This window comes from Dreissena polymorpha, chromosome 1 (genome assembly GCF_020536995.1).
Source record: "Dreissena polymorpha isolate Duluth1 chromosome 1, UMN_Dpol_1.0, whole genome shotgun sequence".
NCBI classification, from domain to species: domain Eukaryota; kingdom Metazoa; phylum Mollusca; class Bivalvia; order Myida; family Dreissenidae; genus Dreissena; species Dreissena polymorpha.
This window is the reverse complement of record NC_068355.1, coordinates 59,350,577-59,377,075: the sequence shown is the minus strand read 5'-3', so window position 1 is coordinate 59,377,075 and position 26,499 is coordinate 59,350,577. Positions and strand designations below refer to the sequence as shown.

The following is a 26,499-nucleotide window of genomic DNA, read 5'->3' as shown; positions in this document are numbered from 1 at the left end:
TGCTTCAAATACTGAAATTTTGATAGTATTCAATGAAATATAAACGAAGATAGAGCATGTTTTTATAGGTGGTATTCATGAAGATGCGGATACTTTGATTCCCGATATAGGGCACTTCGGATAACATAGACTTTCATCAAATTGGGCACTCTGATAACCGAGTTTTATCTTCTACCTGAAATGCATTCATGTATATTATGGCTATTCTTACCAAACATTTTTAAGTACGAATCAATTTGCATTGTCAAGCCCGACACATTGGGAATCTATGCATAGCGTAATTACATACACATGTAAAATATAACCAATGGTGTTGTTCGTTTAAAAAAATATTATTGCTATTAATTTAAATAATTATGCCCCCCTTCGAAGAAGAGGGGGTATATTGCTTTGCTCATGTCGGTCTGTCGGTCCGTCCACCAGGTGGTTGTCAGACGATAACTCAAGAACGCTTGGGCCTAGGATCATGAAACTTCATAGGTACATTGATCATGACTCGCAGATGACCCCTATTGATTTTGAGGTCACTAGGTCAAAGGTCAAGGTCACGGTGACCCGAAATAGTAAAATGGTTTCCGGATGATAACTCAAGAACGCTTAGGCCTAGGATCATGAAACTTGATAGGTAGATTGATCATGACTCGCAGATGACCCCTATTGATTTTCAGGTCACTAGTTAATATTATAAGTTCCAATTTTAAATAAGATTCAAATGGTTATTTCTGAAGTGATATATTTCAAGTGACGACCGAAAATAATTGTCTCAATAATAAACTTGTTTTAAGTGGTAAATTGAGATTAAGAGAATTGAAAATACAAGGGATCATGTGGATCAACACGACTGTGTTCAATTGAACTTATAGCAGGACTTTAGATAAGCGGAGCAAGGGGTCTTGAATACACCTCATGAAATCCTTTGTCATTAGTGCTCATTAGAATCGCATCATGAAGACGATACTAATGCGTAGCCACAAAATTTAGAAGAGATTGGAAAATTCCCTTTATATTTAGCTCTACTTACATGTATAGGAAGCACTTCCCTTTACACTTACCTTTCCCTTTTATTATCATATTCCAAAAGGATAAGAACATGTTTCGGTAATTCGTTTTTAATTAACGTCAGTACATACATGTTTAGCTCACCTGTCATGAAGCTTATGTGACAGTGTGATGTCCGGCGTCCGTATGTGCGTGCGTGCATGCGTGTGTGTGCGTGTGTCCGTCAACAATTTGTTTGTGTAGACAGTAGAGGTCACAGTTTTCATCCAATCTTTATGAAATTTGGTCAGAATGTTTATCTTGATGAAATCTGGGTTGGGATTTTATTTGGGGTCATCTGGGATCAAAAACTAGGTCACTAGGTCAAATACTAGGTCACATAATAGGTCAAATAATAGATAAACCTTGTGTAGACAATAGAGGTCGCAGTTTTCATACAATCTTTATGAAATTTGGTCAGAATGTTTATCTTGATGAAATCTGGGTTGGCATTGTTTTTGGGTCATCTGGGGTCAAAAACTAGGTCAATAGGTCAAATAATTGAAAAATCATCAACAATCTGTTTGTGTAGACAGTAGAGGTCACAGTTTTCATCCAATGTTTATGAAATTTGGTCAGAATGTTTATCTTGATGAAATCTGGCTTCAGGCTTGGGAATGTATTTGGGTCATCTGGGGTCAAAAACTAGGTCACTAGGTCAAAAACTAGGTCAAATAATAGAAAAACCTTGTGTACACAAAAGAGGTTGCAGTTTTCATCCAATCTTTATGAAATTTGGTCATAATGTTTATCTTGATGAAATCTGGGTTGGGATTGTATTTGGGTCATCTGAGGTCAAAAACTAGGTCACTAGGTCAAATAATAGAAAAAATGTCAACAATTTGTTTGTGTAGACAGTAGAGGTCACAGTTTTCATTCAATCTTTGTGAAATTTGGTCAGAATGTTTATCTTTATGAAATCTGGGTTGGGATTGTATTTGGGTCATCTGGGGTCAAAAACTAGGTCACTAGGTCAAAAACTAGGTCACTAGGTCAAACAATATCAAAACCTTGTATAGACAATAGAGGTCACAGGTTTCATCCAATCTTCATGAAATTTGGTCAGAATGTTTGTCTTGATGAAATCTGTGTTGGGATTGTATTTGGGTCACCTGGGGTCAAAAACTAGGTCAATAGGTCAAATATTAGAAAAACCTCGTGTAGACAATAGAGGTCACAGTTTTCATCCAATCTTTTTGAAATTTGGTCAGAATGTTTATCTTGATGAAAACTGGGTTGGGATTGTATTTGGTTATTCAGGTGAGCGATTCAGGGCCATCATGGCCCTCTTGTTATTTATTGCCTGCTTACTATAGCAGTATTCCACAGCGAATTCTGCATTTCTTATTCACTAAATAGAGTTTTATCTGGTTAAAAGTGTCGAGTTATCTGGAATCGAAGTGCCATTGTCTTTGAGATGATCGGTAAAAGAAGTGTCCATGAAAATTTGGCATCCGACTCTTCAAACATTTGAGTTTCCTCAAATACGTTTTTCAACTAAAATTTAACATGTTGTAACATAAATGGACATATTGATCTTTTATTTCGATTAGTGGTCACGTTCTTGATTTATTTCTAAGTATTTTATTTTTTGAAATACGTACTGATCATTGAATTCATGAAGATTAACGATGAAATTTTATCTCTTTTTTTGTAATCCACTGTTTTTTTTCCACAACTTTCTTGCTCCGCAATACGAAGTACTATACCATTAATCGACCAAACAATGTTATGTGTCTGAAAACCAAATGAACAGAACATAAATGCAAAAAAGCTGAAGAACTCAACACTCGCGCGTGGCTTTTGTTGTTATCTGGTATCGAAGTGCAATCTGTTATCAAATTATCCGCATACCCGGCGTGATAATCTATTCCAAATATATGAATATTGTGTTGGACTTACAAGTTTTAACCAAATACAACGCTGTCTTTATTGATGTATGTCTCCTATTATTATGGTATATTATTTTGATATACAAGGACGAACAATTCAAGGCAGCGGCTTCTGCAGCTTTCACATACTATGTCACACACCCAGAAGATGAGAGAACTCTCGAGAGTCTTCAGTTCTACCGATTACAAAAAGGCGTGGAAGAAGAGGACTTTGTGGACAAAGAGAAAAGATCTTATCAGGTAGATAGAGCAATATCTTCAAACGTCCCAAACCCATTACTGACTTAGTCATTGGATGTAGCAGTTTGAAAAGGGCAAGTATAAATTCTTTTATTATTACATAAGACTTACAACATGTGATAAGCCTGTCTACACGAAACCAAGAATCTTAGCTAATTTGATTCAACATTTACCAGCTTGTGCTTTTAAGCTCGGCTGTTTTCGGAGAGAACCCGAGGTATTGTCAAAGCCAGCTGGTCCGCCATCATCATGCTTAAACCTTACCATTGGCTCTAAAATCAAAGTGCTTCCATCTACAACTTTGAAACTTCATATGTAGATGCACCTTGATGTGTTCTACACGCCACACTCATTTTTGGGTCACTAGGTCAAAGGTCAAGGTCACTGTGACCTCTAAAACAAATAATATTGTAACAAGCTTTCATTTATTCAAAACTGCACCCGCAGCCAAGCGTTGGCACCTGTTATGGATAATGCGGTGCTCTTGTTTTCACCACTATTGGCCTCATGGTCGGTTCTTACTGCTTGGTCAAACCATATGCTGTTAATTATAAGTGGCACATTTGACTGGTCACAAAAAACATTAAGCTTATCTGATTGATGAATCAGTTTTGACATACATCCCAATTGCATTACTTGCCTCATTTTCCTCATGAACTGGTAATCACCAAATAATTACCGATCCAACTCAGTTAATTGATCGCTCAAAACCATTTAGCATACTAGTAGGTAAGTTACTTTAGCAGATGTTTCTTCCAGGCTTGGGTCGAATGTCTGGCCAGTTTAAAATGAACCCCAAACAGTTTTATAAATTACTGGCGTTTATCTTAAGGTGTTAAGACTATGGCAGAGACTGCCATAGGTATGTGTATATCAACATAACATGCTTTTAATCATATGACTCCATATATCACAGCATACATGGGTGAAACACATAAAATATCAAAGATCCCACATGGGTATGCTATTCAACATTTAGTGTGTAAAGGATGACACATGGAGGATTTATGGAGGCATTCACATGTTGGTCCTTGTACATCTGGAACAGCTGAGTGCTAAACCACCACAGGGTCTCGCTGTCCTCACCATTTCCATATTATATAAGAATTCTTGCTGTGTTTGGATGTTCTTGGAGGTTGAAGAGAAAGTTGTAGCAAAATTGAAATTTCTTTAGCCCAGATTTTGCTATCTTGTAACCATTGGCTAATTTGGGGAAGGGCAGAGTTAGCCCAAATTCAGTGCTTTGATACAAATTTATTAGTTATTTACAAGTCTCCTGAGTCATTCAAGACAAGATTTACATGAGTCAATGGCATTACCGTGTACCCAATGGACCATATGTAAAATCAAAACGCTGAAGGCACTGAATTTGTTCGCTGTTGTATAATCTTAGACGCAACTCAGTTTTCAAAAATTTGTTATAGCTTTTTATATCGCAAGTTTGAAATGATCACAACCCATTTTAAATTTATAAAGAGTGTGTCTTTAAACACAGGTCGAGGTGTGTGTTTGTTTTTTTTCAAATCATTGATAGAGCTAATCAGTGTGCACAGGCTAATCTTATTTGACATGCATTTAAGACCAGAGAAGCAGTATAAAAGGGCCACAAACTCACAAAATGTATACTTATCAGTTGTACACTGGTGTGTAAACAGCAGAAAACAAAAATGATTATTTGCATAATATTTAAGTTTGTATTTAATATTTTCCAATGACATTTGGCATACATATACTTTAGTATACAAACAATACGTATGTGTAATTTAGTGGTTGAAAGTTATATAGTTATTGACTTACAGAAAAAGTTTGTTGTTGTCTGCTTGAAATTCAAATTTCCCTGTAAATGCTAAGCACCGCCCACTTGAAAGGTTATGAACTTCTCTCAGCCAGTAGCTAGCGAATGACTCAAATCAAGTTTACATGTTAATACAGATGCAACAGTATACCAAATGCTATCTGCTCAAACACGTGTTTCTATTTATAAACACTCTAATGTTAGCAGCAAATCACTGGCAGATAAACCCAGCCTACTAGTTAATGTTGATTAATATTTTACCACCGCAAAATCAAGCAAGTGAGATCCGGCTTTTAAGCCCCGTTTTCTTTGAAAGCAGCCAATATGTACAGATTTCAATGATAAACACTTGACTGGCCAACGTTGTCTTGCTACAAGTTGTTAAATACACTCTATGTACTGTACCAGTGAGAACAGGTAGATGCAGTGATTAAAGCAGACGCTTTTAGCATTATCTTCTGCTAAAGTTTACTGGAGTTATCCACACAGGCAGTCACGGGTTACGGTTCCTGCCGTACCTAAGTCCATAATGATCCATACTGATTTTCAAAATTGCGTCTGCATTATTTGTGAGCTTTGCTCACAAAAAAAAATTGCAAGTAGTGGATATGTCAAGCCTACATGAGCTCCACTTAAGGTAAATGCTGCCTTATGATTTCTTTCAGTCCCATTATATTAGTGGCCTGACCGCATACAATGACAGAGAATGGGTAACAGCTGCAGATCACTTCCAGCAGAGTCTGTCAGACTACTTCATAGAGGAAGAGAGGTGCAGGGTTGGCTGTGAAAACGGATTTGTTCATGGTGTCTTTCCAGATTTTATCAATGCCATTGCTGGTATGTTGGTTTGTACTTAATAATGAATGTTAGTAATGTGTAGCTATTCTTGACTTCCTAGTGATTATTAGAAAACAGTAATTTATAGATAAATAGTTATTTTCAAGAGGTTTCCTCCATTGAATTATGTTATTTAAAAATATAGATTATCTTTGTGCAGAAACAAAGAAATCATATTTATATAAGGTTCAATCTAGTCAATATTTATATAAGGTTCAATCTAGTCAATATTTATATAAGGTTCAATCTAGTCAATATTTATATAAGGTTCAATCTAGTCAATATTTATATAAGGTTCAATCTAGTCAATATTTATATAAGGTTCAATCTAGTCAATATTTATATAAGGTTCAATCTAGTCAATTTGTCTTTAATGCGATGAAGATAAACTATGAGAATCATAAAAAAAAATAATTATGAAATGGTATAGACTTTTTTTAATCAGATCAGCCAAAAAATAGATTGTAAAATTGTAGTCCTCTCAAAAAGGTTTTAACACCAACTTACTGAGTTGTTTTTAGCTCATCTTTTTTCGAAAAAAATTTATGAGCTATTGTCATCACCTTGGCGTCGGTGTCAGTGTCAGCGTCGGCTTCAGGTTAAGTTTTGCGTTTAGGTACACTTTTCTCATAAAGTATCAATGCTATGGCATTCAAACTTGGTACACTTACTAACTATCATGAGGGGACTTGGCAGGCAAAGTTAGATAATTCTGGCTTGCATTTTGACAGAATTATGTGTCCTTTTTATACTAAGAAAATTTATACTTAGAAAATTGAAAATTTTGGTTAAGTTTTGTGTTTAGGTCCATTTTATTTCTTAAGTATCAAAGCTATTGCTTTCATACTTGCAACACTTACTAACTATCATAAGGGGACTGTGCAGGCAAAGTTATTTAACTCTGACTGGCATTTTGACAGAATTATGTGCCCTTTTTATACTTGGAAAATTGAAAATTTGGTTAAGTTTTGTGTTTAGGTCCACTTTTTTCCTAAAGTATCAAAGCCATTGCTTTCATACTTGCAACACTTACTAACTATCGTAAGGGGACTGTGCAGGCAAAGTTATGTAACTCTGGATGGCATTTTGATGGAATTATGTGCCCTTTTTATACTTAGAAAATTGAAAATTTGGTTAAGTTTTGTGTTTAGGTCCACTTTTTTCCTAAAGTATCAAAGCCATTGCTTTCATACTTGCAACACTTACTAACTATCGTGAGGGGACTGTGCAGGCAAAGATATGTAACTCTGACTGGCATTTTGACAGAATTATGTGCCCTTTTTATACTTAGAAAATTGAAAATTTGGTTAAGTTTTGTGTTTAGATCTACTTTTTTCCTAAAGTATCAAGGCCATTGCTTTCATACTTGCAACACCTACTAACTATCATAAGGGGACTGTGCAGGCAAAGTTATGTAACTCTGACAGGCATTTTGACGGAATTATGGGCCCTTTATACTTTGGTTAAGTTTTGTGTTTTGGTCCACTTTACCCATAAAGTATCATAGATATTGCTTTCATACTTGGAACACTGGCAAACTATCATAAGGGGGCAGTAAAGGACAAGTTGCATAACTCTGGTTGTCATTTTTACCGAATTATGGCCCTTTTTGGACTTAGTAACTTTGAATATATGGTTACATTTTGTGTTTAGATTCACTTTACTTCTAAAGTATCAAGGCTATTGCTTTTAAACTTTAAATACTTTCATGCTATCATGAGGGTACTGTACCTGGCAAGTTGAATTTTACCTTGACCTTTGAATGACCTTGACTCTCAAGGTCAAATTATTAAATTTTGCTAAAATTGCCATAACTTCTTTATTTATGATTAGATTCGATTGAAACTTTGACAAAACAACTCTTACCTGACATACCACAATTGACTCCGTCCAAACCATCCCCCATGCCCCCAACCCCGAATCCCCCCCCCCAAATCCCCCCTCAATCTCCCCCATTTTTTTTTAAATTAAAGATCATCTAATAAATGACTACCACACCTTCACACTATACCCCCACCCCCCACCAATTTTTTTTTTATTTTTTTTAACATTGGCCATAACTTTTTTAATATTGAAGATAGCAACTTGATATTTGGCATGCATGTGTATCTCATGAAGCTGCACATTTTGAGTGGTGGAAGTTCATGGTTAAGGTCATCCTTCAAGGTAAAAAAAATCAAAGCAGTGTTTTCATGAAGGTGCACATTTTGAGTGGTGGAAGTTCAAGGTCATCCTTCAAGGTCAAGGTCATCCTTCAAGGTCAAAGGTCAAAAAAATATAAAAAATTTCAAAGCTGCATTATCATGAAGCTGCACATTTTGAGTGGTGCAAGGTCAAGGTCATTCTTCAAGGTCAAGGTCATCCTTCAAGGTCAAAGGTCAACAAAAAAATCAAAACGGCATTATCATGAAGCTGCACATTTTGAGTGGTGTAGGTTCAAGGTCAAGGTCATCCTTCAAGGTCAAGGTCATCCTTCAAGGTCAAAGGTCAAAAAAATATATTAAAAAATCAAAGCGTTATCATGAAGCTGCACATTTTGAGTGGTGGAAGTTCAAGGTCAAGGTCATCCTTCAAGGTCAAAAAATAAAAATAAAAAAATTTCAAAGCGGCCTTCTCATGAAGCTGCACAGTTTTGAGTGGTGGAAGTTCAAGGTCAAGGTCATCCTTCAAGGTCAAATGTCAAGATTTTTTTTAAAAATTCAAAGCGGCGTTTTCATGAAGCTGCACATTTTGAGTGGTGGAAGTTCAAGGTCAAGGTCATTCTTCAAGGTCAAGGTCATCCTTCAAGGTCAAAGGTCAATTTTTTTCAAAGGGGCGTTATCATGAAGCTGCACATTTTGAGTGGTGGAAGTTCAAGGTCATCCTTCAAGGTCAAGGTAATCCTTCAAGATCAAAAAAATTATATTTCAAAGCCGCCTTCTCATAAAGCTGCACATTTTGAGTGATGGAAGTTCAAGGTCAAGGCATTGTGTTTCTGACAAACACATCTCTTGTTTTTTTCAAACATGGTTAAAAAACACAAATATTTATTTTATTTTATTTTTGAAATACCGTCCAACCATCCCACCCATGAATCCCCCCTCCAAAAAAAACGGATAATTTCTTTTTGCATTTTTTTTTGCATTTTTGGAAGATAATGTAATAAATGACCACACCCCCACACTTTACACCCCTCTCCACTCCAACCCCCCATCCTTTGTGATTGAAATTGAGATAGGTCCCTACACCTTTAAAAAGAAAAATAGATGAGCGGTCTGCACCGGCAAGGCGGTGCTCTTGTTATCTAATGTCTTGCTCTCTGTTTCGCTCTTTATCCTTGAATAGTAAGAGATGCTATAAAGTTCCATTCTTTCCAATTGTTCTGTTTTCCCTTAACATTAATTATAACCACAGGCTTTTTTATTGCCCTGCTCGGAAAGTTGTTACACACATATACAGTAATGACAATCGTTTGATTAATTATTGCCAAGAAAGAGGGCATACACAGAACATGAAGAGATGATCATTGTTCTTCTGTTGATAATTCCTGCAACTATCTATTCTAGATCATTACCTGACAGTGTTGGTATGTGAGCAGAAATGTTTGAAGATGTTAAGTACATTCGGAACTGATGAAGTGAAGGATTTTGTTTGTGAGCATTTCAACTACCTCCAGTATGCCTATTATCAAGGTAAGAAGATGTACTGCATAATAAATACCAGGGTTTCTTAAATGGTCTATTGCTGCCGCCACCAAAAATTGTATGGACTTAATAAATTTTGCTGATGATATTTCATTTACAAATAAGACATGGATGTTGGATGGTTTGGGGGCTTTTTTGGCTGGTTTTAGTGACAATATAGGGTCATATTCCAGATTGAATAAGGTATATTTTTTCTGAATTCTTGTCTGACTTTTTCATTATTGTAAATAGAGGTATTCAATGTAGTAAAAGAGACTCTTGATGTGTTATACACATTTACTAAATTGTTTATGTTAAAGTTCATTTTTTATATTTTATTTAAGTTTTATCAATAATTAATAAAAGTATTTAGATCAACTAATATTTTTTTCCCATTAAATTAAAATTTATGCTCAAATTCTGTATTTTATTGTATACATGACGTACATGTTGGTAATGTTCCCTAAATGGTGAGGAAAAGCCCTGTGGTAATTGCTGAACTGAATTTAATATTTGAAAGAATATTTACCTTGTTAAAACTGTGGTCAATACTTTATTTATGCACATAATATACATACAACAGCTTTTCTTTTAAGCTCACATGAGCACTGAGCTTTTTTAATGGCCTATGGTTTATCTGCGTTGTGTGTCGTCAACATCTACCTTGTTAACACTAGAGACAACATTGATTTCCAATCCTCATGAAACTTGGTCAGGATATTTTTCCCAATAGTATCTCTTTTAGGATTGATGCTGGTTCATGGGAGGTTAAAAACTAGGTCACTAGAACACGGACTCTAGATGAGACGGATATGAAACGGGACCGTATCGGCAAATAGCTTGTCGATAATTTGTTACGTAACCAGTAGCTATCAATTAGCGTACATCGAAGCGCCGAGGTTATGCATTTTGATGTACCCACTCACGTCTTTTTAGCTCATCTATTTTTTGAAAAAAAATTTTGAGCTAGTGTCATCACCTTGGCGTCGGCGTTGGCGTTGGCGTCGGCGTCCTGTTAAGTTTTGCGTTTAGGTCCACTTTTCTCAGAAAGTATCAATGCTATTGCATTCAAACTTGGTACACTTACTAACTATCATGAGGGGACTGGGCAGGCAAAGTTAGATAACTCTGGCGTGCATTTTGACAGAATTATGTGCCCTTTTTATACTTAAAAAATTGAAAATTTTGGTTAAGTTTTGCGTTTAGTTCCACTTTTCTCAGTAAGTATCAATGCTATTGCATTCAAACTTGGTACACTTACTTACTATCATGAGGGGACTGGGCAGGCAAAGTTAGATAACTCTGGCATGCATTTTGACATGAATTATGTGCCCTTTTTATACTTAGAAAATTGACAATTTTGGTTAAGTTTTGTGTTTAGGTCCATTTTATTCCTTAAGCATCAAAGCTATTGCTTTCATACTTGCAACACTTACTAACTATCATAAGGGGACTGTGCAGGCAAAGTAATGTAACTCTGACTGGCATTTTGACAGAATTATGTGCCCTTTTTATACTTAGAAAATTGAAAATTTGATTAAGTTTTGTGTTTAGGTCCACTTTATTCCTACAGTATCAAAGCTATTGCTTTCATACTTGCAAGATTTATGAACTATCATAAGGGGACGGTGCAGGCAAAGTTATGTAACTCTGACTGGCATTTGGACGGAATTATGGGCCCTTTATACTTAGAAAATTGAAAATTTGGTTAAGATTTATGTTTTGGTCCACTTTACCCCTAAAGTATCATAGATATTGCTTTCATACTTGGAACACTCACAAACTATCATAAGGGTACAGTAAAAGGACAAGTTGCATAACTTTGGTTGTCATTGTTACGGAATTATGGCCCTTTTTTGACTTAGTAACTTTTAATATATGGTTAAATTTTGTGTTTCGATCCACTCGAAGTATCAAGGCTATTGCTTTCAAACTTCAAATACTTACATGCTATCATGAGGTTACTGTACCTGGCAACTTGAATTTTACTTTGACCTTTGAATGACCTTGACTCTCAAGGTCAAATTATTAAATTTTGCTAAAATTGCCATAACTTCTTTATTTATGATTAGGCTTGATTGATACTTTGATGAAACTACTCTTACCTGACATACCACAATAGACTTCACCCAAACCATCCCCCGTGCCCTCCCCCCCCTCCCCCCCCTCCCCCCTCCCCCCCCCCCCTAATTTTTTTTTTTTTTTTTTTTTTTTTTAAGATCATTTCACAAATGACCACCACACCCTCACACTATACCCCACCCCCCACCCCCACCCCCCCCCCCACCCCCAATTTTTTTTTTTTTTTTTTTTTTTTTTTTTCAAGATCAACTCACAAATTATCACCACACCCTCACACTATACCCCCCCATTTTTTTTTTAAAACGGTTATGTTTGAAATACCGTCCAACCATCGCACCCAAACACCCCCCCCCCCCCCCCCCCGATTTTTTTTTTTTTTTTTTCTATGTAACGTAGTTTTCAGATATATAAATATATATTATGTTTTTCTTCTGATTTGGGCAGACCGGCAAGTTATAACTTTAACTTTTGCAAATATCACACCGTTTAGAGTCTAGAATTACGGTTGACATGTTCGTACTTTATACCGATTTGTAGTGTTTATATTTGGAGTTCAGTTTTAAAAATTACATCTTGCTTAGGAAAATATAATTCTGTATACGATAGAAAAAAAAAGGTTTTAAAAATGAAATTAAGTAAGGAATGACTTTGTATGAAAGTAACGCGCTGTCCTAACACAGAGAACTGATGCTACGGTCTTGGCGATTATGCTTTTGTTTAGAGACCGGCCATATAATATCCTTTGTCATGATTATTATATTTTTTATGGAATATATTGAAATATTTTGTTCACGAAACATATCAATAAAGCTAATTATTAATAAAGCTTAATAAATTAACGATTTCAGCTCTTGTTTATAACACAGACAGGGTGTTAATTGTATTAAGAGACAGCGTATATAGAGGACCCTCTTGATATTTTTCGGCCGGGATTTTCAAGAATCTTTAAATCATTTTAATTAATTGATATGTTAAGGTAAATAACCTTTCATATAATTATACATAATAGCCTCTTTGAAAATAAACAACAAACGATGAATGTTTTGACACCCATTTTATTTGAAGTATGCAAAGCCGAAAAATATCAAGAGGGTCCGCTATATACGCTGTCTCGTAATAAAATTAACACCCTGTCTGTGTTATATACAAGAGCTGGTTGGGAGCGTGCCATTAATGGGTATTACAATCAAGCACTCACACCCCTGATGAGGCTTTATCAAGGTGGCAAAGCTTCAAACAATGATATTTTTTTTTTCTCTATTTTTGTATTAATTCCAAGTGAAAGGCAACTAAAGTCAAGAATGGTTATAACAAACATGTAATGGAGTAAAAACAATCTACCTTTGTCAAACTGAACAAGATCTGTAACTCTTTACCACTAGCAATAATTGCCTCCGATTCAGATGCAATCGATGAAATAAGCATGATGAAACAAATGAAATATTTACCATTCACTCTTTCGTATCCATGCCTGGAAATCATATGACCCCGAAAACGAGACATGGTCTTGTAAGTTTTTGGGCACTCTGTACACTGGTAGACACCCACTGATTCGATTGCTTTTGTCACTTTTACATTCTTACACGGTTTAACATTCTCAGAATCATTACTGCTACATGTGTAATCACCTAACAATTTGTCTAAATCTAGGTTGTCATCATCCCAGTGAAAAAAATCCGATTTTGAATAGTTGGACATGATGCACTGATGTCAGAATACGAAATGATCTGTGTAACACCGACCGTGATTTTCAAGAATCTCTAAATAAGTTTAATTAATTGATAATTTAAGGTACATCACCTTTCATATCATTATACATAATAACCTCTTTGATAATAAACAACAAACAAATGTATTTCACACCCATTTTATTTGAAGTGTGAAAAGCCGAAAATATCAAGATGGTCCGCTATATACTAGGTCTCAGATAAAATTATCACCCTTTCAGTGTTATAAACAAGAGCTGAAATCGTTAATTTATTAAGCTTCATTAATAATTAGATTTATTGATATGTTTCGTGAACAATATATTCGATAAAAAATATAATAATCCTGGCAAAGGAAATTTAATGGTCGGTATCTAAACAAAAGCATAATCGCCAAGACCGTATCATCAGTTTGGAGCGTTATGACCCTAAGCTACTTTCGTACTAAGTCATTCCTTATTTTACTTTCATTTTTAAACCCATTTTTATTCTATCGTATACAGAATTCTATTCTCCTAAGCAAGATGTAGTTTTAAAAACTGAACTCCTAATATAAACGTTACAAATCTGGATAAAGTACGACCATGTTTACCGTTAATATAGATTCTAAAACGGTATGATATTTGCAAAAGTTAAAGTTATAACTCGCCAGGCTGCCCAAACTAGAAGTAAAACTTCATATATATTTATATATCTGAAAACTACGAAATGTAGGCTTTCTAATGATATATAATTTGTCAAAATCAGCCGAGAAATAAAAGTTAAATTAGAAAAAAGACGTTAGTGGGTACATCAAAATGTATAACCTCGGCGCTTCGATGAACGCTGATCGATAGCTACTGGTTACGTAACAAGGTATCAACATGGTAAAACGCGCGTGGATAAAACATAAAATGTGTAGTTCTCGTGTTTAACTCGCTATGCATCCATTAATAACAACGGAAATATACTAAAAGTTATTATTTTTGAAAGAGGAATTAATAAGCAACAAGATAACGTATAAACCAATAAAATCGGATGATTAGTTTTTGCATAAATTTGAATTGACTACAGTAAGGGTCAAGTACTCGTTTGAACTCCTGTCAATATACGCACCGTGACTAGAACAAATTAAATAGGAAGCTTGTAACCACTCCATAAGTCTCTTTTCTGTCCTAATCATCCTGAAGCTTACTCAGAACATTTGTTCTAAAAAAATCTCACTTGAGTATGAAAATGGTTCTGGTCAGCTACTAGGGGACAGGGCAGTTTTCTTTGTATGTTTGTAGTAAAACATTTTTTCAGGAAACTTTTTTTGAAGATTTCAGGGCTCGACATTAACTTTTGAAGCCACTTGTCCAGTCGGACAAGTAGACCATAATTTCACTTGTCCTGAACAAAATGCAACTTGTCCTGACCATTATATCTTTATTCTGCTCAGTACTTTGCAAAATAATGAAATAATACAAAATGCTCAAATCATAAAGACTTGAATCGTTCAAAATACATGTAAACATAATTGTAGGCAATTTCAATACAAAAAGAACTGACTAGAATAACAGGAAAACTCGAGATTATTGATTTTTAAACATTATACAAAGCCATAATACCTGACAAAAACTTGTGTGTTGCCAACATCAAACAGAAAATGTTAAAAGTGATGTATATGTACAGTACTTAACTAATATTTAAAAAAAATAAATCATTCTATACATAGGGAGGACGTCACTACGTTAATTGTCTGTAAGATCGGTGTGCACCGGTGTCATAAAATGCATATTCTTTACAAGGGAGAATATTCTTGTTATCTTGGCAAAGAAAAAAATGTTAAGAGTTGCTTCCCTTGTGAACAGTTCATTGTAGTACATGTATCACATGGAACTAATACTATTGGAATATCTCGGGCTTTGAAGATTAAACGTATGCAAAATATACTCCGAAAAGTTGAGTGATATCTCCACAGAAATAATGGCTTTAAAGGCATTTTTTTCTAAGTTATACAATTATAATGACCACTTGTCCTGTCGGACTAGCAAATTTCTTTATTTACTTGTCCGGACTAACAATTTGGTTGTCCTGGACAGTCGGACTACCTTAAATGTCGAGCCCTGGATTTATTGTCATGATATTTGATTTGAGTTCATCAATAGTTCCTATCTGTTGAAAAACAAGTCCCCAGGGGACAGGGCAGATTTCCTGACACAATTATTTAGTGAAACATGTTAATTCCCTGTTCCAAAGGTGACAGGTAGGTGATAATTTATAGGAATGCCCTTTGTTTGTTTGTCACAAAAAAACAATCCAAATTTTGAAAAGCTGTGCAGAACTGCTCAGTTTCCTCAGGTCTCATAATAGATCTAGTGACCAAGGGTCAGTGGCCCTCTTGTGATAGTACATCGTTTACATTAATAATATTCATTATAAAAAAATGATAAGAAACCACTATATACACATGTATTTGGAACACTTCTCTTTTTTTTCTCCAGGGGTGTTTCCTCATTTCAAATGATTTCCTTCTTTTCAATGTCTTTACAAACAGTTGTTGACTCTAATGAATCTATTTAAAGTGTAAAGGTTTGATTTGCCCAATTAAGGGGGAAGGGTAGTGTTGGGTGGGTGTTTTCACCCCCTGTTTACAATAAAACATCCCTGAAATTAGGGCACATTTTTGACCATTTTTTATCAGAAATTTTGATCCATTCCCAAAATACAGCACAATTCCCCAATCAGAAAAAGGACTGAATTTTAAATATTAGTTAATTTTACTAAACCAAGTATTAAAATGGTAAAATATTGCATGTTAAATAGGGTTTTTATTGAAAGTAAGTATATATTTAGGATTTTAAGTACATGGCATATCTTTTGATTCTGGATACCATATGATGGTTTTATATATTGAAATTCCACCTTCCAAGGGCCCTGTTCGCAGTCCCTTCGGAGTGAAAATATATTCAGCTGTTATCAAGTTATGATCTCTGGATTAGCAATTTATGTATCTTGTGCTAATTGGTAGCATTTACTTTTGTCTTTTACATTTATTACAGCAAATAATTTTGAGAAGGCGTTTGAGTCTATTGCCAACTACTTGCTGTTTAAACCCAAAGATGGATTGATGCTTAGTAATATAAAGTATTACATGGAAACTTTGGGATATTCTGCAGATCTGTTTACACCATCAAAGGTAAGAACATTTACTGTGGTACAACCATAATGTGAGCCTGGATCTGGGACAATTGGGTTTAATGCATGAGCATAAAGTGCAGTCCCAGATTAAACTGTGCTTTTTGTTAAGTCTTATCAGGAACGACACTTTCCACCTTAACTGAATTTTCTGTAACTTGAGATTTCCTTTAAATAAAAAATTCCATGAAAGCATAAAATTTCGTCCCTGATAATCTGGGACAACTCTTTACGCACGTGCATTAAGCCCCGTTTTCATAGAGCTAAGCTTCTATATGTATACCCCAAGCAACCATAAACAGGGGTCATACTGAATTGCAGGGGGTCTTCCAGCAGGACGATGTCAGCTATATATTTCAACAAGTGTATACTATATCATTATGAATCTTGATGATAACGTTTGTGGGCATCTCAGCAAAGAAAGATAACCAGCCAGATAGCATGAAGATCTTCAGAATTATGGTTCTTGAAATATAAACAACTGGCCACATAAACCGTATATGCCCTCTTACTCAAAATGTTTTAATTGCATTATTTTCAAACATGGTGCTATATTGATGGGAATAATATCTTGACATGTTTGATATTGAGACAGATTGCCTGAAGCACTTCTGCATTAGGTCCTTAAAGGGGCCTTTTCACAGATTTTGGCATGTATTGAAGTTTGTCATTAAATGCTTTATATTGATTAACGTAAACATTGGATCTAAAATGCTCCAGTAAAAAATCAAGAATAAAGTTTTAACATAGAAAAAAAAGTAACCCTCATCAGGGCTCAAGCCACTGACCACTTGAGTCCTGGAGTAAAAGTCTACCACTTAGACCACTTGGCCATCCTCACTCATACATTGTGGAATGTATTTTATGCTTTATATATAAAAAATCCTTGTTACAACATTTTAAATCGTCAAAAGATACATATAATGGTAAATGTTCTGACAGTATTACTGTTTTCTCACAAATATCATAACTAAAACGAACATTTGAGAATCTGAAACAACTTTTTTAATTTTGTCAATTTACCAAAACCTGAAAAGGCCCCTTTAAATTATCCCAATTTTTTTAAAATTATGTTAGCTCAAACAATAACATCAGTTTTGATAAGATTTAATAAGTTTGAGTGGCAACCTAGCTTGGGATTGCAATTGAGGCTAGCCAGGTTAAGGTCACTATTATTGAAAAAGTAAAACAGATTCCGCTCAATAACTACACTTAGGATTGAGGTACTGCATTCAAAGTAAAACAGATTCCGCTCAATAACTACACTTAGGATTGAGGTACTGCATTCAAAGTAAAACAGATTCCGCTCAATAACTACACTTAGGATTGAGTTACTGCATTCATAGTAAAACAGATTCCGCTCAATAACTACACTTAGGATTGAGGTACTGCATTCAAAGTAAAACAGATTCCACTCAATAACTACACTTAGGATTGAGGTACTGCATTCAAAGTAAAACAGATTCCACTCAATAACTACACTTAGGATTGAGGTACTGCATTCAAAGTAAAACAGATTCCACTCAATAACTACACTTAGGATTGAGGTACTGCATTCAAAGTAAAACAGGTTCCGCTCAATAACTACACTTAGGATTAAGGTACTGCATTCAAAGTAAAACAGATTCCACTCAATAACTACACTTAGGATTGAGGTACTGCATTCAAAGTAAAACAGATTCCACTCAATAACTACACTTTGGATTGAGTTACTGCATTCAAAGTAAAACAGATTCCACTCAATAACTACACTTAGGATTGAGGTACTGCATTCAAAGTAAAACAGATTCCACTCAATAACTACACTTAGGATTGAGTTACTGCATTCAAAGTAAAACAGGTTCCGCTCAATAACTACACTTAGGATTGAGGTACTGCATTCAAAGTAAAACAGATTCCACTCAATAACTACACTTAGGATTGAGGTACTGCATTCAAAGTAAAACAGATTCCACTCAATAACTACACTTAGGATTGAGGTACTGCATTCAAGTCTTGTGTGAGTGTAGAGCATGTACATGGAGACATAGCTTTAGATTGCATTTGGGGCCAGCAGTGTTGAGCTCAAGGTCACTGTAAGTAAAAGTAGAAAACACTGTTTCCACGGAATAACTTTAGTTTGGGTAGAATTATTGCACTGAAAATTTGGGTTTATATATTAGGTTGATCTTATGTAGATCTTGTTTGTACTCCTGTTGATAATCCTTTAGTAATTATTAAAGATTTTGTTGCTTGTAGGCATAATTTGTTTGTTTGATAATATTTTTTTTTGTATATGAAGTACAGATGTTAAAAAGTGCCTGTACAATTTTTTACAAGTCTTATTCTTTTACAAATTCATTATGATTTTTCATAACAGTTATATAACTGTTTGTGTTGTCTTATGTGCATTCAGATTGTCAGAGAATATGTTGACATGTGGAAGGCAATAGACTCTCAGTTGGACTTTATTCGTGAGAGTTACATTCTTCCTAATGATGTTATCTCCCCTGATGCAGAGGCAGTCATGAAGGTACAATACCGTATATTCTGTTATAAACATGCTATCAGGCTTTTCATTTTCTCTTTGGGATTTGATAACTTAAATCAAAAGTCCAATGATTTGGTGTTATGTCCACAATATATTGTGCAGAAAACATAATAGATAATGGACTGCAAAGTAACCTTATTCCGTGGTTTAAGCCAATTGAAGTCATTCATGTGACCGGAAGATTTTGGGTATTCATTTTAATTGATTGAGCTCAGCTTCATATTGGGAATATGCATGCTTTTTTAATTTGTTCTGTTCAAAATAGCTTTTACTAATATAAACAAAGAAACTTAATATAACATTCAAATTATTTCTATTTTTTAAATTTGCATTTGTAATAAGATGCCAGTCAAACAGAAATTCAAAACGCTTGAAAAATGTTATGTTGACATTTAACCATTCTCTATCTTTCAGGATTCTGAGGAAGTGTATCTTGAAGATAGTTCACTGGCTGTGAATAGGAGTGCAAATGTCGTGGTTTTTGAGAAGCTTGGCCTGCATCTTGTCAATGAAGGCAAGCAATTCAAGGGCAACGATCGGTTCATGGCTGACGGTCTGATACGTGACGACCAATGTGCAGCTTTGGCAGACTTGGCCAGAGTAAGCTCAGAGATGTTATTTCTGTTTTTAGAGAGTGCTTGTTGTATTTTTTTGTGTGAAAAATGTTGTACTTTTATATTACGGTCTTTAGTTGCAAACAAACATACAATAATTTTCATTTGCTTTGAATTTCTGTCATTTCCTGAATTCTCTGAAATAGTGTCAAATATTTAGAATTTCACAAATTACAAGGGGTAAGAAACCTCAGTTTCAAGTCATAGAAATAACAATTTGGCTAGTCAATACTTCAGTAGTGATTTATTATTTAGCTTTCCCTTTAGTAATATTATATAAAGTCATACTTTGTGTTTCTTTTATTTTTACAGGCAATGCCAGAAAATGAGTTTGGTGTGAGATCAGCATCTCTAAAGGATTCTGTCCAGGTAATATCTAATTACCAAATTTAAGCTCCATGGTTAATTGCAGGGTATATTGGTTGTGAAGTGTCTAGTAAGTTGGGGTACAAATCTTGTCAGACACTTTTGCTTGATCTTCAATAAACTCTATGTTCTTGGGGATAATGTCTTCTGCGTGTTGCTTTAAATCAGAAGAATTTCTCATTGACTTCCAGAGTTCACCTTGAAATAATGTTCACTTATTTATCTTAGCTTTTTTTGTTTCACTTTTTTTGTTTTGTAAGGTTCATAATTATCAACAACAACAAAAGAGTTTAAAATACTATTAGAGTATTTTAAAAATGCACACGCGCTAGAACTGAATTAAGCAAATGAGGGTGAAATATTTATAATTATTTTACAGTGTTGTACTTCAAATCCTTCAAGGAATAATTGTTGCGATGGTTTATGGTAAAATGAGTATGTGGTTATAAAGTATCAATCTATTTCCTTTTAGATAGTGTCCAAAAGCGAGGATTACGAGATCTCCATGCGGCTGTTCTTCCGAGGGTTGGCTTTAATGCGACTCTACACCTCCGCTTACTTTGATGACAGCAGTCTTCACGTGTCTCATGCCAGCATTGTGTGCCGGTCAGGTGCGGTACACTCAGGTGAGGCACAATCTCATCATGGTTAGAACTTCAAGAATTTGGCTCTTTTTCCCTGAAATTAGTTTTTGCTATATTCCAGTTTTAGGAGTATGCTTTAATGATCCAGCTAATACTTGCTGAGAGCTCAATATATAGGTGTTCAACATGGTTGAGTATTTGGGTGTGTGTGTTAGTACGTGAGGCATACTGATCTTGTCCTGTCTGTAACATAATAATTTATAATGTAATGATACTTTTTTTTAAACAACAAATATTCCCCATGAGAAGACAGCATGTTGCAGGTAACATTGGTTTCTACCTCAAAGGTCAAAGTAAACTACATTGGTTTGAAAACTCAAGTAATACAGCCAAATTTAACAAAAAAACTTGTCAACACTCTAGAGTTAACATTTATGTTCAAATCTTCATGAAACTTTGCAAGAACATTCGTCCAAATGACTTGGCCGGCATGTTGTATGGTAGATTTACTTTTGGTGTTATAATTGAACAAGCTAGAAGTCACATTTTTTACCCACTCATTTTTAGCTCTACTGGCCGAAGACCTGAAGAGCTTATGTCATGGTGTGGTTTCCGTCGTCCGTGCGTTAGACTTTTTCTTGTTTACGCGATAAAGTCCACAGTTTGCATCCGATTCTTTTCAAACTTGTTCAGTGTCTTTATATAAATGAGGACTCGAACCCTATTGAGGACTCGAACCCTATTGAAAATGGGTTACATCAGAGTAAAAAGTCCAGAATTATCTCCCCTTGAATTTGAGAAAATTGTGAAATAAGGCTTGTTTACGCAATAAAGTCCACAGTTTTCATCCAATCATTTCCCAACTTGCACAGTGTCTTTATCTGAATGATGAATCAAACCCTATTGAAAATGAGCAATATCGGAGTTATAAGTCCAAAATTATCTCCCTTGAATTTGAGAAAAAAATGAAAATTCAGTTTTTTATGTGATAAAGTCCATAATTTTCATCCAATTCTTGGCAAACTTGCACAGTGTCTTTGTATCAATGAGGACTCAAACCCTTTTTTAAAAAGAGCAATATCGAAGCAATAAGTCCAGAATGACTTCTTCTTGAATATGAGAAAAATTTTGAAATCCCGCTTGTTTACGCAATTAATTCCACAGTTTTCATCCAATTATTTTCAAATTTGCACAGTATCTTTATATCAATGAGGACTTGAACCCTATTGAATATGGGCAGTATCGGAGAAATAAGTACACAATAATCTCCCCTTAAATTTGAGAAAATTCTCCTTGTTTGCGCGATTAAGTACACAGTTTCCATCTTATTCTTTCCAAACTTGCACAGTGTTTATAGCAGTAGAGCGATTAAGGCCGTCATTGGCCTCTTGTTTTAACTTGCTCTGAACATAAACAAATTGTGTGGTTATGATAACTGGGCTGATTTCGATAAGAATTGTGGTGTCTTTGCCCCTCTTGTTTTGCTGGATATTTGGGAAAAAAAATATTTGTACTTAAGACTTGAGCCTGCCAGAGAGCTGCGTGCCTCAAGAAGATGGGAGTTGTTGGAACCCTAACCTTCAAAAACCAAAATACACGTAAGAGTTTACTCTTCTTTTTTTCCTTCCAATATGCAGTGGTGTAAAAAAACAGACACTTTTTTTCGTTCCTGACTATAAAATAACATTGCTCGAGTGAACAGTAGTTTCATACTCCAACCTTATTTTCATATGTAGTTTGGATTCTATTAAAAAAATAAAAGTGTTGATGCAAAGTTTTGTTGTTGTAGTGTTGTTGCCTACCTGACGGATAATACTGATGGAACAGGACAGTTCTACTTCAGAGGGGATAATGGACAAGTCCAAGTATGAGAGTGTTCATTGTGGGCTATTGTAATTGTCTGATGTCAGCGGGTCCATCCATCTGCCTATTTATCGTCAACTTTTCAAATAAGCCACTTCTGCTCCTAAATTGCTTGGTAGATTTTCTTTAAAAAGGAGCTAAAAATCCCTTGTAAAAGTGAAATATTACAAATATTTTCTTCTGAAACAAAAAGGTTTATATTTGGTTTGCAGAGAGTTTTCAAATTATGCCCCTGTTGACAATACTGGTTATTACCCTGTGGTCACATAATTTATAAGGACTTAAATTGCAAAATGACTTTAATTCTTTGCTTATAAAACACTCAAACCATTCATATTGGGAATCTAACATCCCAGAGTTTTCCACACCAAAGAATTGCAATTATGACCCTTGGGTCTTAGGGTCTCTACTGGTCAAGCCATATGGATCACAGGTGGGTAGCGTGTGGCTATGATATTAATTAGTCAAAACATCATTTTGAATGAAAAATAATCATATTATAACGAAAAATTAACTTTTCTGAAAAAAAAAAATTCACTATCAAATATATATATAACAAGGTATGCAACTCATAATCACCCCAAAACGGGGTGCATCGCTTTGAACAGCCATATCTTCATCAATTGTGCAGCGATTTTCACGATCTCGGTCTTATTCAACGCAGAAATGAATTTCCTTTCTGGAAATGTATATGTCTTGCAATATTTTAACAAATGCTGGGTCAACTTTTAAGAAATAACACGATACACAACTCGCATGACCCAGTTGACAGTGATCATGCTGTCTTTAAGACTTAAATCTTCACGGAGTAAAGGGCTACTTCCCTACAAAGTTCATGTAGTTCGATACCATAATTCAATAAAACGTATGAAAAAACATTATTACCGTTCTTGTCGTTACATTCTGCATCAAGACTGACTGTCCAGCGCCGTTTGAAACCTTTGTTTACATACATTTCAACTAAGTTTTACTAACTGACATTTTAAACATACGAGTGATTTCATTGGTCCAATGCGGAGGTGTGTCATTACAACTGGAGATTTCATTCATAAAGAATGCATGATCACTGTCAACTGGGTCATGCGTGTTGTGTATCGTGTTATTTCTTAAAAGTTGACCCAACATTTGTAAAAATATTGCAAGTCATATACATTTCCAGAAAGGAAATTCATTTCTGCGTTGAATAAGACCGAGATCGTGAAAATCGCTGCACAATTGATGAAGATATGGCTGTTCAAAGCGATGCACCCCGTTTTGGGCTGATTTTGAGTTGCATACCTTGTTATATATATATTTGATAGAGAAATATTTTTTTTCAGAAAAGTTAATTTTTCGTTATAATATGATTATTTATCATTCAAAATGATGTTTTCACTAATTAATATCATAGCCACACGCTAACCACCTGTGATATGGATCATAATCATGAACCTAAATATATCAAAATGACCTTTTTTTGTCTGAAACCTGCTGAGATTTAAATAAAATACTGTTAGACATGTATAATCAGAACAAATAAATATGGGACATGCTCTGTGAAAAGGGGGTTTAATGCATTTGCGTTAAGTGTCGTCCCAGATTAACCTGTGCAGTCTGCACAGGCTAATCAGGGACGGCACTTTGTGCTTTTATGATATTTTTCCTTTCAAGAAAGTCTCTTCTTAGCAAAAATCAAGTTTATGCAGAAAGTGTCGTCCCTGATAGCCTGTGCGGACTGCAAAGGCTAATCTATGGATGACACTTTACTCACGTGCAATAAACCCTCTATTTACAGAGCACGGCTCATTTAATTTGTTACACTTGCAGGCCAAGGTTGACCCGATATGCGGCAGACTGGTAGGCTTTGGACGTGACAGCAGGCACGGTTTGAATCTCTCCTGGAGACATGACAGGTGTGCTCTGGTGGTCCAACTGTCCAGTGTCCTGCCTGAGGATCCAGGTGAGTTCCTGCAGCTTGGTGACATACTGGCCAGACTGTTCAGTGTACTGCCTGAGGATCCAGGTGAGTTCCTGCAGCTTGGTGACATACTGGTCAGACTGTTCAGTGTACTGCCTGAGGATCCAGGTGAGTTCCTGCAGCTTGGTGACATACTGGTCAGACTGTCCAGTGTCCTGCCTGAGGATCCAGGTGAGTTCCTGCAGCTTGGTGACATACTGGTCAGACTGTCCAGTGTACTGCCTGAGGATCCAGGTGAGTTCCTGCAGCTTGGTGACATACTGGTCAGACTGTTCAGTGTCCTGCCTGAGGATCCAGGTGAGTTCCCGCAGCTTGGTTACATACTGGTCAGACTGTTCAGTGTACTGCCTGAGGATCCAGGTGAGTTCCTGCAGCTTGGTGACATACTGGTACTTTTGAGTCTCGTTTCAAGAAAACTGGACTCATTGCATGTGGCCATAAGGGAAGACACTTTCTGCCGAATTGGATTATTTTTAGAGAAGAGACTTAAAAAAAAAAATACCATAAATGTTGGAATTGTTGTCCCTGATAAGGCTGTGCAAACTGCAAAGGCCAATCTGGGAAAACCTTTAACCCAGATGCATTAAGTTTTGTCAGAAGAAGGCATATTTGTTGTAAAAGCTTGGAGCTTGTATTGGCTTTTTATTGCATTAAAATAAACTATGCATTTTTAAATTAAATAATATAAGTATAGCCAAAATGGGATCCAAGGCAATGCTGTAATAAACACCTACTTGCCTTTTACTAATTAATCGTCTTTCATCGCGGTCTTTTCTATAGATATTTACTGTTAAATGGAAGGAAACAACCTGAAATTTAGGTGACCAAATATCATAATAAAAAAATGTAGTTGCACAAAATATAGTATATATGCTTTCAGGTATTCAAGAGGTAAAGAAATTGATGGCAAAACTGGATGAAGAACGAATGAAGGGCCTTGATGAAAAGGATAATGCTGCAGTATTAAATGAATTCTACAAGCAAGGTTTGACTTAATTTTACTAATCAAACAATATTTGATGTGGAATTTTCTGTTTTGAATACAGGTAGTCAATGTTGAGGTCCCCTTAACCTGAGGCTTAAAGCAAATAGGTCAGAATGTTTATCTTGACAATATCTAGGTCAACACAAGTCGCCAGGTCAAATATGAAAAAAATTTAATTGTAAAACATTGTGCCACATTCATGACTAAATCTTAATGATACTTGGTCAGAATGTTCATCTTGACGATATGAATGCCGTAATTTGATCTGAGGCAGTTTTGGAAACAAACTATCTCACGTGGTTAATTCTTCAGCAATTGGTGAGCTTGAGCGCCTCCAAGACATCATGGCTCTCTTGTAACTAGAGGCCTCATTTTTTAATCAAATCTTGATGAAACTTGGTCAGCATGTTTATCTTGACAATATCTAGACCAATTTTGAATGTGGGTACTGTATGTCCGAAAACTAGGTATGTGGGTCAAATCCTAGAAAGACCTTATCCCTCAAGAAGCAACATGTATGACTTAATCTTGATTGAACTTTGACAGAATGTTTATATCGATTTTATCGAAGCCGAATTTAAGTATTGATAATGTGCAGTCAAAAACAAGCCCATCAGGTCATATCTTAAAAAACCTTGTTACCACTCTAGAGGCCAAATAGGACTAAATCTTGGTGAAACATGGTCAGAATGTTTATCTTGACTATGTCCCAATTTGGGTCATGCGTGTTTGATATCTAGGTCACCATATAAAAAAAACACTTGTTACCACTCTAAAAGCCTTATTTTTGACAAAATCTAAACGAAACAGAATATTTATATGGACAATCACGGCCTTGTTAAGTTGTTTGAATCAAGGTCTAGTAGGGTCAAAAACTAGGTCGCCAGGTCAAGACTTTTTCAAGGGAGTACCTTGAACTTCATGGCTTTATTATCATGGTGAGGATTAATGGTACACAATTAAATTTAGTTCTTTTAATTATGTTCATATTTCTGTGCAATATTGCAAACATAAAATATGGTTGTATGTAATGTTGTGTGAATAAATGAAAGTTTTTATGCTGCATATATACCATTTTAGCAGGATCTTTATGGACTTTAGGTATAAGGATGCCTCTTGTGGAATCCACTGTTTATTATCAATCTTCTGTTGTCCATCAACAGTTTGATTGTTTTAATGATAGGGACCT

The 26,499-nt window shown here is 35.4% G+C and overlaps 1 protein-coding gene across 4 annotated transcripts in view; it reads left to right on the top strand.

Moving 5' to 3' along the window:
- The window catches only part of LOC127882339 (prolyl 3-hydroxylase 1-like), a 43,729-nt gene that overhangs the window by 1,510 nt on the left and 15,720 nt on the right, over window positions 1–26,499 (top strand). For all 4 annotated transcript variants that reach the window (XM_052430945.1, XM_052430929.1, XM_052430919.1 and 1 more), the window contains exons 2-13: window positions 3,018–3,170; window positions 5,631–5,802; window positions 9,348–9,473; window positions 16,276–16,412; window positions 18,807–18,923; window positions 19,356–19,541; window positions 19,868–19,924; window positions 20,394–20,547; window positions 22,025–22,103; window positions 22,295–22,370; window positions 24,175–24,307; window positions 25,206–25,310. In XM_052430945.1, the coding sequence (XP_052286905.1) occupies window positions 3,018–3,170; window positions 5,631–5,802; window positions 9,348–9,473; window positions 16,276–16,412; window positions 18,807–18,923; window positions 19,356–19,541; window positions 19,868–19,924; window positions 20,394–20,547; window positions 22,025–22,103; window positions 22,295–22,370; window positions 24,175–24,307; window positions 25,206–25,310 (1,495 nt within the window). The remainder of the gene's footprint in view (window positions 1–3,017; window positions 3,171–5,630; window positions 5,803–9,347; window positions 9,474–16,275; window positions 16,413–18,806; window positions 18,924–19,355; window positions 19,542–19,867; window positions 19,925–20,393; window positions 20,548–22,024; window positions 22,104–22,294; window positions 22,371–24,174; window positions 24,308–25,205; window positions 25,311–26,499) is intronic.